The sequence below is a fragment of the Panthera leo genome, chromosome A3 (genome assembly GCF_018350215.1).
Source record: "Panthera leo isolate Ple1 chromosome A3, P.leo_Ple1_pat1.1, whole genome shotgun sequence".
Taxonomy (NCBI): Eukaryota; Metazoa; Chordata; class Mammalia; order Carnivora; family Felidae; genus Panthera; species Panthera leo.
This window is the reverse complement of record NC_056681.1, coordinates 8,042,378-8,057,667: the sequence shown is the minus strand read 5'-3', so window position 1 is coordinate 8,057,667 and position 15,290 is coordinate 8,042,378. Positions and strand designations below refer to the sequence as shown.

The 15,290-nt window shown below is 46.0% G+C and overlaps 1 protein-coding gene across 2 annotated transcripts in view; it reads left to right on the top strand.

Annotated features, from left to right (window-relative positions):
• The first annotated feature begins 6,678 nt into the window (after nucleotides 1-6,678).
• DOK5 (docking protein 5) overlaps nucleotides 6,679-15,290 on the top strand; it is a 151,544-nt gene continuing 142,932 nt past the window's right edge. Inside the window, exon 1 of one of the 2 annotated variants that reach the window (XM_042930625.1) lies at nucleotides 6,679-6,852. In XM_042930625.1, coding sequence (XP_042786559.1) covers nucleotides 6,787-6,852 — 66 coding nt within the window. In that variant the 5' untranslated portion in view covers nucleotides 6,679-6,786. The remainder of the gene's footprint in view (nucleotides 6,853-15,290) is intronic. The other variant, XM_042930626.1, reaches the window with a different exon arrangement.

Genomic DNA, 15,290 nt, shown 5'->3' with positions numbered 1-15,290 from the left:
TCTAAAAGTGCCATATATTCTTCTGTCTGGGACACTGGCAGATGCTGTCCTTCTCCCCACCACCCTCTCTACCCTCCCTCAGGGGCGAGTGCCTTCTCCTTCCCTATTCCAGCTCCCTGACTTCTCCATCCCCCATCTTCCAAAGGGGTCACGTCCTGTTTCTTCATCCTTCCCCAAACAGCACCATGTAACTTTCTTCTGTGCATAATTTCACTCAAAATAATTTGAGTATTTAAAAAAACTTTTTTCATGTTTATTTTTGAGAGAGACAGAGCGTGACAGGAGAGAGGTAGAGAGAGAGGGAGACGCAGAATCCGAATCAGGCTCCAGGCTCCAAGCTGTCCGCACAGAGCCCGACGTGGGGCTCGAACTCATGAACCGTGAGATCATGACCTGAGCCAAAGTCGGATGCACAACCACCTGAGCTACCCAGGCGCCCCGAGTATTTTCTTAAAGGCTTGTATTCCTGGTGCATTGTCACCTCTACGAGCTCAGTCTGGTTTTTTCTGTCTGCTTCATTGGCTCCTCAGTGCCTCGCCAGCCTGGCTCAGATAATATTTGTTGGATGAACGAATAAGAGGGGGATGTCTTTTATATCCATTTTAATGGTTTTGATACGGGTTTGTAACCCATTGCTAAATGTGACTCTTCCTATTGACTCAATTTCAGCAGAAACCTCAAAAGCCCAGTGGGGGAAACTTATAGAAAACATTCTAAAGCAAGGTGCTGGACTATCTGTGCAGAAGTTGCAAAAAGAGAGTTCAAAACCATTTTGTCTGCAATAGTTGATCATGTACCGCCAGCCTAAATAAGACGCTGTGGTTCAAGAGTTTGAAGAGGCTGGTTCTTTGGCAGAGAGCTGCTTTTCTCCTGCCCATGAGACAAGGAAGGGAGGGCTTTCCCCTTACTTTATAGCAAGGGAGCGATTTTCAAGAGAATCACTTAGAAGGCTAGAAGTGAGTCGTCTCAAGTACCGGGGACACAAGGACTGGTGTTAGACCCATTCCTTAATATTCAGAAGGTGAAGGCCTGGAGTCAACTAGTTGCCTTGACTCACGACAGAGCTAAAAGCAGTGGGTGCCCCGGGAGTGGGCTCATCATTCACTGGCAGGGCCAACACCGAGTGAGTTTTTCCTCTGGCCAGGGAGGGCTTGTCTTAGAATAGATCCACCAACAGAACCACCTGGAAGGGCCAGAACCCTGGAGCATGAGACCCTGGGGTGGAGTAAAGAGCAGCCAGACTGAGAAGAAAGAGCTCTTAGCATCTCTAAGGAACTCACAAAAGCTCTGTGAGAGAAAGAGCAAATATTATATACCTGTTGCCCAGAGGTCATCTACTCCAAGGCAAAACTTGCCCGTGGGGAGCCTGAGTCAGGGAGGCTCAGCCGGTGAAGCCTCTGACTCTTGATTTTGACTCCGGTCATGGTCTCTGGGTTCATGAGTTCCAGCCCCCAGTGGGGTACAGACAGTGCGGAGCCTGCTTGGGATTGGGATTCTCTCTCTCTCTCTCTCTCTCTGCCCACACACCCCACCCCCACCTCCCTCTCTCTCCCTCTGTCAAATTAAAAAAATAAACTTAAGAAAAGTACTTAAAAAAACCTCTCCTGTGTTCTAGCCTTTCCTTCTCCCCTCGAGCTCCAGTCTCCTGGAAGCCAGAAGCCCGTAGTCATTATGGAGGAGAGGAGGCAGGTCAGAAAATCAGTGAAGAAGCCATTCCCAACCCCCAAGCTCCTAGTTCCCAACTGGGGTAAGGGACAAAACCTAATTTGAATGATATTCAGTGTGATATGGCTATTAGGCTGAAATGGACTCTTCATTACCTAGTAGTAGCCCAAAAAGCCAGAGACCTTCCGGAGATTTCATTCGGGTTGAGAAAAATAACTTTTCAATAAGCAAAGTTTAGTGGACCTGCTTCCATGTAAAATATATATGTAGATGCATACGTTTTATGTTAACACATGTCTCTATGAAGTTAAGATAAATATACATACTGTCATAAATACCACTGCTGTGAGTATTCCTGTAACTAAATCTTTGTGCCTTCGCATGCATTTCCAGAACTGGATAAGCAATTACAAAAGTTTAAAAATTTTGGATAGATATCATGCTCCAAAACAGTTGTATCAATTGATATAAATTCACATTCTCGGGGCGACTGGGCGGCTCAGTCGGTTAAGCCTCCGACTTAGCTCAGGTCATGATCTCACGGCTTGTGGGTCCCGGCCCTGCATCGGGCTCTGTGCTGACAGCTCCGAGCCTGGAGCCTGCTTCGGATTCTGTGTCTCCCTCTCTCTCTCTCTGCCCCTCCCCTGCTTGTGCTCTGTGTCTGTCTGTCTGTCTCTCTCTCAAAAATAAACGTTAAAAAATTTAAAAGCATTTACATTCTCAGCGGAAGCTTCATTTCTCTCTCCTTAAAGATTTTTGGGTGCCAGGTCTTTAGAAGCAGATTTTTTCGATGGTCTCACCATTTCCGGTTCAGTCCCTCCTAATCTATTTTTTGTTCATCAGACAGAATAATATTTTAAAACTATAACTTTGCTGTATTCGGCTTTCTCCAGTGCCCTTGGCTCTAGCTGGGACACGCTTCCCTGATGATTCCCGTAGCTTCTGCCCATCGTTCCTGTCTTAGCTTGAATGTCACCTCCTCTGAGAAGTCTTCCTTGACTCTTTCTTACCGAAAGTAAGGCTGCTCATTACTCCCCACGTAGCACAACACTCATGTTCTTTTTGCTATCAGCTATAGCTATTTATAAGCTGTTTATCTGCTTATTTTTTTCTCTCTCTCCTACTGGGGTATAAGTTCCATGGGGATAGGGATTTTGTTTGTCTTTGTGGGGTGTGTGTGTGTGTGTGTGTGTGTGTGTGTGTGTGTGGCAATCTCTGCCCATAGCAGGTGCTCAGTCATTATTTGTTGGATGCGGGAAGGAAGCAAGGAAGCAATGAGTAACAGAAGCAGCTCTGTTCCCAGGTTTCCTTCTACCTGATTTCTGTGTCATCTTGCAAGTTGTCTTCCTTTAGGTGGGGAAGGACTGGTGGAGGGGGACCTGGCAGGACAGCAAACAACCTCTCTCCTTAGTGATAGCCGACTCATTTTTATTAGCACTGGCTTACCTTGCCAGAGGAAAGGCTGCCCGTTTCTGCGACTCTCCCACTGAGAGCAGCAGGCAGTGGGGCCAAAGCTCAGGCTATTTTTGGTAAAGATATTGGACAAGTGCCATTTCAGCCTCTGCCTTGGTCCTTTGTGGTAGCTGGTGTAGGTACAACCTTTTTGGGCGAGGCGTGGGAACCCATCACGTACCTACCCTGGAAAAGTTGCAGAAGCCTCTGAATTTCTGCACATAGTTTTCTGTCCCAAAGAGCTTTGTAATAATAATAATAATGATAATAATAATAATAATAATAGCAATAATAATCATTGGTTGAATGGAGTACAGAGGGAATGGTATGAGTTGTTCATGTTTCAAGCTACAGTGGGTTTCCACTCTGAATATATTGGAGTAGGGAAATTTGGGATTAATTTCTGGCTCTGCAGTGCGATCGTTACAGTCTTCTGTTTCAATTCGTGACACAGTTTTGTTTCATATCAACAAGATGCCCAAATAGGAGAGAAGTACTACCATGTGGAATTCATTTTGATCTCGCATTCATTTCATTTTAATGCAATGAACTCTTACTCTCCCACCTCAGACCCACACTGGGAGAAGGGGATAACGTATACTCAAGATCAATATGATGATCACTGTTGGCAGAAGGGAGTGTGGATGCTGAGGAAACAGAAATAGATGCTACAAATAAGAAGCGTGAAGTGTTGGAAACTGAGTTAAAAATAGGGATTGCAATAATGATTTTTTTTTTATATCAGCCTTATCCCCAATGAAACTGAATTGTGTGGGACTGTATGTCCATTTGGCAGTGTATAGTTGTGTGAGTTGTGCACTGTGCAACTCTGTAAGCACTACTTACATTGCGTATCTCTGAATGCCTCCTTTCCTTTTCTGCCGTGGTTGTGTATTACACATTTTGGACAAATGCAAGCGGCTGTTCATCCTGTGAATACTACAGTCTGTGTACTTTCCATGTTTCACAGTTTGACTTAACCAAAACCAAACGAATAAAACTGTATTCTGGGTTCATTCCTGCAATTAAAAAAAAAATCACTTGTCTCTTCACAGCTAGTTTGATATTTTCCTTTTTTTTTTTTAATTTTTGGGGGAGGGCAGAGAGAGAGGGAAAGAGAATTTTAAGGTGAGAGCAGAGAATTATAAGCTGAGCACATAATCTCACAATTGTGAGATTATGACCTGAGCCGAAATCAAGAGTCAGACACTTAACCGACTGAGCCCCCCCAGGCGCCCCTAGTTTGATATTTTCTAGTTTGATTCTAGTTTTCTCACATCTAGCTTAATTATTTATGGATGTCAATTATACTCAACATTAATTACCATGGGATGGATTTCTCAGTTTCAGGTTTTGTCAGTAATTATTTCTTTTATCTTGAGCCATTCACTTCTAGGTCCTTATGCCTCAATTCCTTCATTCTTTGTTTCTATGATACTGTTGATTTGGTCTACAAATGATGTGTTGGACAAATGCCTTCCACGAATACATTTATTTCATGGCAACCATGGACACTATTTTTTTTTTTTTAAGTTCTAAGCCTTCAAAAAGAACTCTCCAAATGATTTTTATCATTTCATCCTTCTTTGGCGAGAGATGCAAACTTAAAACATCATTTGTATCAAAGAGCAACATGATGACAGAGTTAATGATTTACCATATAGCACAAAGAGTTCCCCTCCCGGAATATTTACTTTTCGACTGTCCCAACTCGGTCTCAGTCCTCCTATGACACATTCTTGGGTGATTCTCTTCTGTACCTGACACTCACCAAACCAAAATGACTAAAAGCTCGTGTTCCTGGTGAGAAAGGAAAGATTCATATAATCTTAGAGTTGAAAGGTCTTCAAATCTTATCAAGTCAAATAGTCTACTCAATAAATGAACCCTCTTCCCCGCAGCTCTGATCAGAGATCATCCAGCCTTGGTTTGGTCACCTCCAGGGAGCAACTGTCCATTTCTGATGCTGTCTTTTTACCTTTGTGGAGAGGGCAAATGATGAGAAAGATCTTCCTTGGAAAGGAGGGAAGCTCCCGCCCTCATGACATCTACACTCCAGAAGGGCTATAATAGGACAGTGTTGACGGCAAAGTGGGTGTCACACACCTCTCCCTTCACACACTTCTCCTTGTCCTGTGGGACCTGGGGCAAGTCTTCCTCTGCCAGGGCTTTAGTTTCCATAAAATGCAGGATAATACGTATCTCGTTATTCCTTTAACAGGATTAGGACAATGCCTAGCAGGCTGGTGCCCAATAAATGTCAGTGGGTATGAACTCAAGCATGCTTCAGGAGGGTGGTGCAGTCAGGGGCAGTGAGTGTAGAATCTGCTCCCCTTTCAATCTTATTCTAGAGGCAGTATCCCTTAAGGGTTATGAGGGTGAGCTCTATTGCTAGACTACTGGGGCACAAATATGGGCCTGGCATTTACATAAGGAGGGGACCTACCTCATGAGGAACAGGGGAGTTGAAGTGAGGCAATCCGTGCTTAGGGTTTAGAGCCATGCCTGGCACTAAGAATTTATCAGGCACCTGCTCTGGGCTAGGCTTTGGGGGTACACATATGAATGAGGCCAGGTGTCAGCCCCTGGGTAACTTACATTCAGGCGGGAAAGCCAGGCTCACCCAAGGAAAATGTGGCAAATGATATCACCGAGGGCTGGGTCCAGGGTGCCAAGGAAACCCGAGGAAGCTCAAACGTAGCTTAAGCCAGGGCAATATCCCTCCCCTCCTTTGCCAAGGTCAAGGCAAACCATGGCAACACCGCCTCCCCAGACACCGGCACCAGGAGGTAGAAATCAGCCCTGCTCGGGAAGGGGATGGGGCTGAAGGGAGGGGCGGGGTCGGCGGCGGCCGTGAAAAAGTGAAATTTCCTCTCCTCCGAAAATCGGCCACCGGAGCGGGAAGAGGGGGCGCGTTATCTCCGCGGGCCGTCAGCGAGGTGCGGGGGCGGGCTGGGGCGCGCCCCGGGTCCCGGAGGAGGGGAGGGATCGGAAAGGGGGGCGGGGCGGGCCAGGTGGGCGGGAGAGGAGGGGAGGGGGTGCGAGCTCGTCCGAGTGTGTCTGCCTGCGGGTGGCCGCGGCCCGGCGCCCGGACCCACGCGGCTCCGCCTCTTGGGGGTGGGGGGGGGGGATCCACCCGTCCGCCGTCCTCCTCCTCGTCCCCCTCCTCCTCCCGCCGCTCCTCCCCTCCTCGTCCCCCTCCTCCTCCCGCCGCTCCTCCCCCGGGGGGGGCCCACCCCTCCGCCGTCCTCCTCCTCCTTCTCGTCCCCCTCCTCCTCCCGCCCCTCCTCCTCTCTCCCCTCCTCCCCCCACCCCCTCCCCCGGGGCCCGCGAAGAGGCAGGGCTGGAGCCCTGAGCAGCCGCCGCTCCTCCTCCTCCAGGCTGGCGGATGAGTCAGCTGACGCCGGCGCTCCAGCCTCGCCTCGCGGCGCTGCGCTCCCCGCGCTCCCCCGAAGTGGCTGCGAGCCGGCCGCCCACTTTCGGGGCTTGGGGGACCGAGTGATGCGCGCCTGCTGAGGCCACGCCGAGCCGCCGCCGCCGCAGCTTCGCCGGGTCAACTTTCCCCCCCCCCCCCCCCCCCCCACGCCGCCTCCTGACCCGGCCCTTGACCCGCCCCAGAGCCACCTCGGGTGCGTGCGCTTGGGTGAGGGGGGTCACCGGCTGCCCGGGATGGCTTCCAATTTTAATGACATAGTGAAGCAAGGGTACGTGAGGATCCGGAGCAGACGCCTGGGGGTGAGTATCGACCCTTTCCCCCCCCCCCCCCTTCTTCCCTTTTCGCTGCTCGCGCGTCCAATTGTCTCCCTCGGTCGCCAGCATCCCTGGAGGCTGGAAGGAGGTCCCCCGGCCGCGCCGGCGAACTGCCCCTGTGGCTGTCTCAGCCCCGATGCGCCTCGCCGGCGGCTGCCCCTGGGAGGCCGGGTCTAGGCGTGTCACGGAGCTATCTTTATCTCTCGGGCGTCTCGGCTTTCCGACGGTGGCCGCGTGTGCGGCTTCAGTGGCCACTGGAGCCCGTCTCCTGGAAATAAATATTTCTCGGTAGCCAAGGGAGTTAGAGCGGAGAGGCCGGCCGGGGGTGCTGAGCCCGCCCGAGGCCCCCGGTGTCCCCCCCCCCCTTGCCACTCGCCGCCAACTTAACTTTTCCGGGGGATGGGCGGCTGGCTCAGAAAAGAGGGCACGCGCCCTCGGTGCCAACAGGGTCAGAGCCCCTCCGACCCCCACCCGGCAGAGATTGCTGCCGCACGGAAGGTCTCCTCGGGCCCCGCATCCCGGACAACGACCCGCCTCTGACCCAGGTGTTGGCACAGGCGGCGTGGCCTGGCCGGCCCGGGGTGGATTTCCTCTGGTCCTCAGCCCGGGTGGCGGATTTCTGTTGCTGGAATACACAGCGGGAGCCCAGCGGGAAGATTCTCTAGGGTGGAACCCGATACCTGCCACAGAGGAAGTGCTCCCTAAACGCGTAGCACGGGAATGAATGAACCCGAGGGCACCTGTAGGGGACAGATGCTGGCATAGGGATGGCTTCCCCCCCCCCCCCAAAAAAAACTCTCTTTTGCCCCCTTTCCCTTGCTCGCCGTGGCTAGGGCTTCAGAGAGAACTCCTTCTGCTTCTCTTTGAGACTGAGTGTTGATGAAGGAAATTCTTCAGAGACGGGGGAGCACACTGGAATGATTTTTTTACCCCCTGATTTCAGGCTGCCTCCTTTCTCTTTGCCTTGTGTCCAGTACCGTCGCTGTGTTTGTTTGTTGTGTGTGTTTGGGTGGCCGGGTTCGGGTGGGGGAGGGGCAGAAAGTTTACTTTAGTAATGTTTGAAATGATAATATCAGCAATGATGTGCAGTGACCACACTGGGAGTTACAGTGAGAAACTGAATGTCTTTCTCTACAAATCTGTGCCATTGGCACCTTTCTCTTACTTGGTCTTCAAGTTTTTTATGTGCCAGATAATTTTACTGAAAATTGAAAAGGAATTTCGCAGTGGTAATCAGCTAGGGAGGATGGTAGGAAATATCTGTAATTATTAAAAACTCTTGCCTGCTTGGTTTGACCCTTTGCTTTCTTGCTTGCTTTCTTTTTTTTTTTTTTTCCCCCTGCCGGTTACCATGTTTTAGCAATTATGTCCCGTGTTATTGTGAGTATATACATCTATAATTACGAAGAAATGTAACCGAGCTAACCGGTCTCTGTCAGCCCTATGCAAGTTTCCTTGATCTTTTCTGCTATGCAAATATCATCATCAGCAGGGGCAACGATTGTTAGGGTGCTTAACCTAGTGACTCCCCGGCAAAAGGCAAGAAATAGTAGGAGCTTTATATTTTTGATGACCTTATGGGCCAGCTGAGTTGTTGCCATTTTTAAGGGAGCATTAAGACATGCAGTTCTAATTTTAGATTTACTCCCTCATGTCAGTTGAGGAAATTGATAAGAGACATCCATTCTGTGTTGGGGAGCATTCCAAATGGTAGAAGACATGCATTATTAATGCGCAAAATGTGAATTATTCATAAGGATCGGAGTTTATGCCAAATTGTGACACGTGGTGATTTATTTGAAAGACTAGTTACCATAACTTTCTAGTTTATGGTAATTGAGATTATTTTCTATATTATTACAGCTGACATAATATGGTCCTATATGTGTGCCAATGTTTACAGACAGATATTCGAAGCAGAAGGAAAGGAAATAAAGTTGAGTTTGTATTCATTTTATATTTTACAGTACATTGGGTGCCAGTGAGAAGTCTACTTTTCTAGGATTTATTCATTCTGTCTGTGTTAATACTCGAGTAGAGTTTAGAATATCGATGCAATGATGGTTATTGCTCATGCAAAGCTCAAAGATACCATCAACAAAACCCGGTCTTCTTTATTAACACCGGTTTTATCACCAGTTAATTTTTTTAAGTGATTTGATGATGTAATTTATTCGTATGAACTAAAGAGGCTGATTCCACAGTTGCCAGAAAACACCGCGAACTCAAGTTTTCATGGAGCCTGCAAGCAATGGGGGAGAGCGCTTCCGGGAAATGCATAGAGACCCTCTGTCTAGAGTGAGAAGTGTTCGCGGTATTAGTCCAGGCTGCACATAGCCTAGAATGGCACGTAGCATGTGTAAGTCTCAGCCGGCACTTGGGCATTAGGTCTGGTACAGAGTAGGCACTTCTACGTGCATGTTGGACTAAAGGGTGATGCGTGACTTTGCAATTCAAAAGCTTCTTGACGAACTAATATGACATAGTAGTTTCATTAATGGAATCCAGCCAAGTGTGTGTGGATTAGAACCATGTTTGGGAGGGTTTATAATTAAACAAGAAAACACCATTTCATGGTGAGCAGCTGTTCTGCTAAGGAATGCTCCCTCAGATTGGGAAAAGGAGGAAAGAGAGCCAATTTTGCTTCTATTACTCGTTATCTCCATGGCCTTGACCTCTTTTATCCTCAGTTTTCTAATCTATGCAATGAACACGGTTTCGTAATGTTGGGAACATCGACTAAGATGATATCTATGAAAATCTAATGAGAGTATAGCATTGATCCTGATTAAAATATCTGTTTGGTACAAGCAAAGGTGAGTTAGGGTTGGTGGAAGGATGGGGGATTGTAGATCTCTTTCTGTCTAAAAGTGTCGCATAAATGGTTTTTCAGTTCTAGATGGTTTCATTGGGTGAAGTTTTTACAAATTCCATAGATTTAAGTGATTTTACAATGGGACAGGAGACATTTTAAGACCGTCTCCATTCAAATGGACCAAAGATAAGCGCTCACTTTTAGTTGAGATCTTCTGTAGTTGAAGTGATTAAGCAATCATTGTATGTATAGACTTACTTTTTTCTGTAAACATCAAAAAGGTTAATGAAATTCAACTCATTTAACTCGAAAGTCTCAGTATCTTCGTATCTCATACCTTCATCTACGTTGTTCATGGAGATCTCAAGCTGTGCTCGGGATACTGTGTTTGTTGAGGAATGTCTGTGCCACAATTTGGGGGGCTTTGGCGGTGTGGGGGGGGGGAGGAAACAGTTGTCTACACTTATCTGGCTAATCCACAAAAGGCACTAAAAATTTTATTCTTAGCAGGGTGGCGAATCAGGCGATTTGCACATCATTAACCTAAGTGTGTGGCTTAGACGGTATCCTATGACTCTCTTCACTTGGTTTCTTCTTTTGCAACCGAGAGAATTTCTAATCAGTAATTGCCATGTAAGCCTCAGAGTTTAAATTCAGACCTGTTCACTCATCTAAATGCAGTCTCTCGATCACTCGCCTTTAAATATATTCTGGATGTTCTTGTACACCAGGAGCTTCTTCTCCTGTCTAGCCTGCATCCCTACCTAGACGTCTAAGAGTCTTCAAACTTAATACATCCAAACCCTTGATTGTTTCATCCAGACTGGCTTCTCCCGGAGTCTGCAACTCAGCCACTAGAGGTCCCAAAATTTTAGTTGCCCTGGTAAAAATGAATCCAGTAGGCAAGCAAATGGCAAACAAGCAAACTTCGGGCACATTTCTGTCTCCTTTTATCTCCTTCTGACAACCAGTCCATCAGGAGATCCTGTGGGCTCTGTCTTTGAAATATATCTGCATTCTGTGTCACATATTATCTACCCCTTCCACCCTGGTCCAAGTCCCCATCATCGCCTCCCTGTAATGTTATAATAATCTCCTAATTTGTCTCCCTGCCTGCTCAGACCACCAGTCCCTTTCCATGCAATTCATGGGAAGAGACTTACCTTGGGCTTGAAGTTCCTGTGCTGACTGAGAACCCTTTCTCCTGCTGTTCCCTCTGCTTGGAATGCTGTTCCCTCAAGTATGGCTTCCCCCTTCCTGGATGGCTTCCTTATCTCCTTCAGTCTTTCTTCAAATGCCACTAGCTCACTGAGGCCTTCCAGATCCTTAATTTTATTTGTTGCCTCCTCCTTCCCACCCAAATCCTTCCATTGCTTCTCTCTAGACTTATCATCCCCTCACGTACTGGTGTGTTGATTTTATGTGTTGATTGCCTGTATCCCCCAAATAGCACAGGAGGCTCCATGAGGGCTGTGACTTCTCTATCTTTTAATTAGAGCTGAATCCCAGTGCTGGAATGGTGTGTAGCACTTTATCAGCAGTCTTCTTGATGAAGATTTATTGAGCAAATGAATGAATGAATCCATTAGTGCAAACTGGCTTAAGAGCATACACTCTGACATGAGACTGTTAAAATCCTATTCAGCGACTGATTATGTGACTTTCTGGTGAATTTCTTAACATGTGCGAGCCTCAGTCTTCTGCAAAAATAAGGATACTCATAATACCCACCTGAAAGATGATCCTTACAGAGGTCTTAACACAATGGTTTGACACAGCGGAAACCTAATTAATGTTTCTTTTTATTTATTTATTTATATATATATATATATATATATATATATATATATATATTTTTTTTTTTTTTTTTTTTTTTTTTTTTTTTTTTTTACTTTGGACAGAGAGTGCGAGCATGAGCTGGGGAGGGGCAGAGAGAGAGGGAGACACAGAATCTGAAGCGGGCTCCAGGCTCCGAGCTGTCAGCACAGAGCCCGACGCGGGGCTTGAACTCACAAGCCGTGAGATCATGACCTGGGCCGAAGTCGGACGTTCAACCGACTGAGCCACCTAGGCGACCCCCTAATTAATGTTTCTTCCTCATCTTTCTCACTAACAGTGCTGTTAGGGACGATGATGGTTAGGTGGTTATTATGTTTTCTGTTTCTACTGCAATAAGCTTTCATTCTCCAAGAACTTGCTGTTTAGTTTGGAAAACAAACTTAATACCCGTGCAACAATTACTGTACAAGCACAAATATTGGTTGGCAGTGAGGCTAGGTATAGAAAGAATATTTGCCTTTGTAAGATTTTTCACAAGCCTTAGATAAATGACAGAGGTAACCAGGGACAGAGAAACCCCTCTCCATGGAACTTCAGTTTGAATGAGCTTATCAGACGAGGGGGAATTTCTGTGAATTTGGGGATCTTTCTCTTGGACGGCTGAGAACGGATTTGAAAAATTGGTTAGTTAATGGCCAGATTTTAGGCAGAATATTTCCTTACTCTTTTATTTCCCTATTTGCCCAGATCCACTATGCCCAAGCAGCTGTAATATTTAGGGTTTGGGGATCCCTAGGTGATTCATAGAGAATCCACCGTTTTTATGGTACCTGGACAGAGTTATGGTCATAATATCAACATTCAGCCATTCAGTGAGATACACGGAGCACTGTTTTTCTTCCTCAGGAGAAAGAGGTTCAACTCTGCAGTAGTGCAATTCGCGGTCCTATACACTGGACACACACGCCTAAGTCAGGACCACTCAGTGTCCCCATGTGAATCCATTTCTACGGCTTCTGTGTCAGAAGTGCTTTTCAGCTGGTATTTTAGTCATCTTTATTTGATGGGCCGGGTGGATGTTATGATTAATTATGCATAAACCAACCTTTCGTCCTCCTCCTTAAAACTGAACTAAGCAAAGAACGGCCAATTTAGTGACTTGGTATGTAGGCATAAACCGGATTCCTGATGTGATGATTCCCCCCCCACATCTGCCAATGTATTTTTTTTATCATATACATTCATTGACTAGAAATATTTATTTTTCAAGTAGCTTTGTAATTTTTATGGAAAATCCTTAAGAATTTAGTTTTCATTTGGGGCTGTATTTGATTTCATTTTTTTTTTCTAATCATTCGTCACATATTTATTGAGTGCATGCTAGTGTTAAGATCAGGGTAGACCATCAAGAGGTCCAGTCTCCATCCTGAAGGCCTGACAGTCTATTTTTGGACTTGTATTGGGTTTTTTTTTCAATTTTTTTTTAACATTTTAATTTATTTTTGAGAGAGAGAGAGAGACAGAGCACAAGCGGGGGAGGGGCAGAGAGTGAGAGGGAGACACAGAATCCAAAGCAGGCTGGAGCTGTCAGCACAGAGCCTGAGGCGGGGCTCGAACCCACACCATGAGATCATGACCTGAGCTAAAGTTGGACGCTTAACCGACTGAGCCACCCAGGCGCCCCTGGACTTGTATTGTTAACACGAGGTTAATATATTCACTGTACTTGAGGGTGAATTAGTCTGAGCAACAGGTCAAATATTGAAGTGCAGCGATCTGTGCAGAAATCTCCCCGTTCTGTTTTTGTGAAACGAGGGAGATCAAATTTGATTTTCCTCTTACTTCAAGGAATTTGATTCGAGTTGGGTGGAAATAAAGCCTTTGGATATTCTAAGCCAGGAAGAGATTATGCTTCCCTCCTGCAACCCGTGTTCCTCTGAAATTCAAAATGAAATTGTGAGTTTAGAAATGCCACGGATATGTGTGAATGTTGAAGTTAAAATAGCTTCTTTCTAGAATGTAGATGGCTAAATTTTGAGTAAGTATCGGGAAGCTGATCTTTGCTGAGTAGTTGGGGGACTGTCTTTATTTTACTAGTGTTCTAAGCCTCTCTTCATGCCCTGGTTGCCAGAGAACATAAATGTTAGCTTGTGTGTACTGTGTTCATGAGTGGAGTCCTTTAAGTAAGCTCTGGGATAGAGTGCAGGTGACCTTCCTGGGGTGGTGCTTCATAACTTTGATCAGATTCTTTGGAGGTCTGGACCACCCTGCCCACCATTTCCACAAGATTAAGACCCTGCCCACAATTTCCACAAGATTAAGAACCACTGTCTCATTTTTTAATTTTTTTTTTAATGTTTTTATTTATTTTTGAGACAGAGAGAGACAGAGCATGAGCAGGGGAGGGGCAGAGAGAGAGGGAGACACAGAATCCGAAGCAGGCGCCCGTCTCCGAGCTGTTGGCACAGAGCCTGACGCGGGGCTTGAACCCACGAACCGCAAAACCACGACCTGAGCCGAAGTCGGATGGTCAACCGACTGAGCCCCCCAGGCGCCCCAACTGTCTCATTTTTTAAAGGAACGTTTTTTAAATTTTATTATTTATTTACTTTTACTTTTATTTTTATTTCTATTTTTATTTTAGATAGAGTGCGTGCGTATGGGAGAGGGGCAGAGGGAAGGAGAAAGAGAGAATCTTAAGCAGGCTCCATGCTCAATGTAAAGCCAGACTTGAGGCTTGAGCCCACGACCCTAGAATGATGATCTGAGATGAAATCAAGAGTTGGATGCTCAACCAGCTGAACCACCCAGGCTGTTGATCTTTTTATTTTATTTTATTTTATTTTAATTTTTTTAATTTAATTTTATTTATTTTATTTTATTTTTTTAATTTAATTTAATTTATGTTATTTTATTTTATTTTATTTTATTTTATTTATTTTATTTTATATTTATTTATCTTTGAAAGAGAGAGAGGGAGACAGAGTACAAGCAGGGAAGGGGCAGAGAGAGGGAGACACAGAATCCGAAGCAGGTTCCAGGCTCTGAGCTGTCAGCACAGAGTCCCATATGGGGCTTGAGCTCATGACCCACAAGATCGTGACCTGAGTTGAAGTCGGACACTTGATGAACTGAGCCACCCAGGTGCCCCAAACTTTAGATAATAGGGTTCACATGCAGTTGTAAGAAACAATGCACTGAAATCTCTCCTCCCCAGTTTCTCCCAGTGGCAACATCCTTGATATGTATAGTATAGTATCACAACTAGGATACAGCCAAGAGATAGAACATTCCTTCACCACAGGGTCCTTTATGTTGCTCTTTTATAGCTTCTCCTCCCGTTTCCCTTCCCACAGCCCTAAAACCTTGATGACCACGAATCTGTTTTCTGTTTTTATAATGTTAACATTTTGAGAATATTCTATAAGTAGAACCGTAGGTATGTAAGCTTTTGGGATTTGCGGGGGGGGGGGGGGTTCCTTTTATTTATTTATTTTTTACTCCGCATACTTCTCTGGAATTGCCATGATTATTGTGGCTATCATGGTTCATTCCTGTTTTTTATTTTTTAACGTTTATTTATTTTGAGAGAGAGAGCGAGCAGGGGAGGGGCAGAGAGTGAGGGCGACAGAGAATCCCAAGCAGGCTGCATGCTCAGTGCAGAGCCCAACATGGGATTGAACCCACGAATCAAGAGATCATGACCTGACTGAAACCAAGAGTAGGATGCTTAACTGACTGAGCCATCCATGTGCCCCGCCCATTCCTTCTTTTATTGCTAAATAGTATCCCATGGGATGGATGGGTCGACCATAGTTTGCTTAGCCAT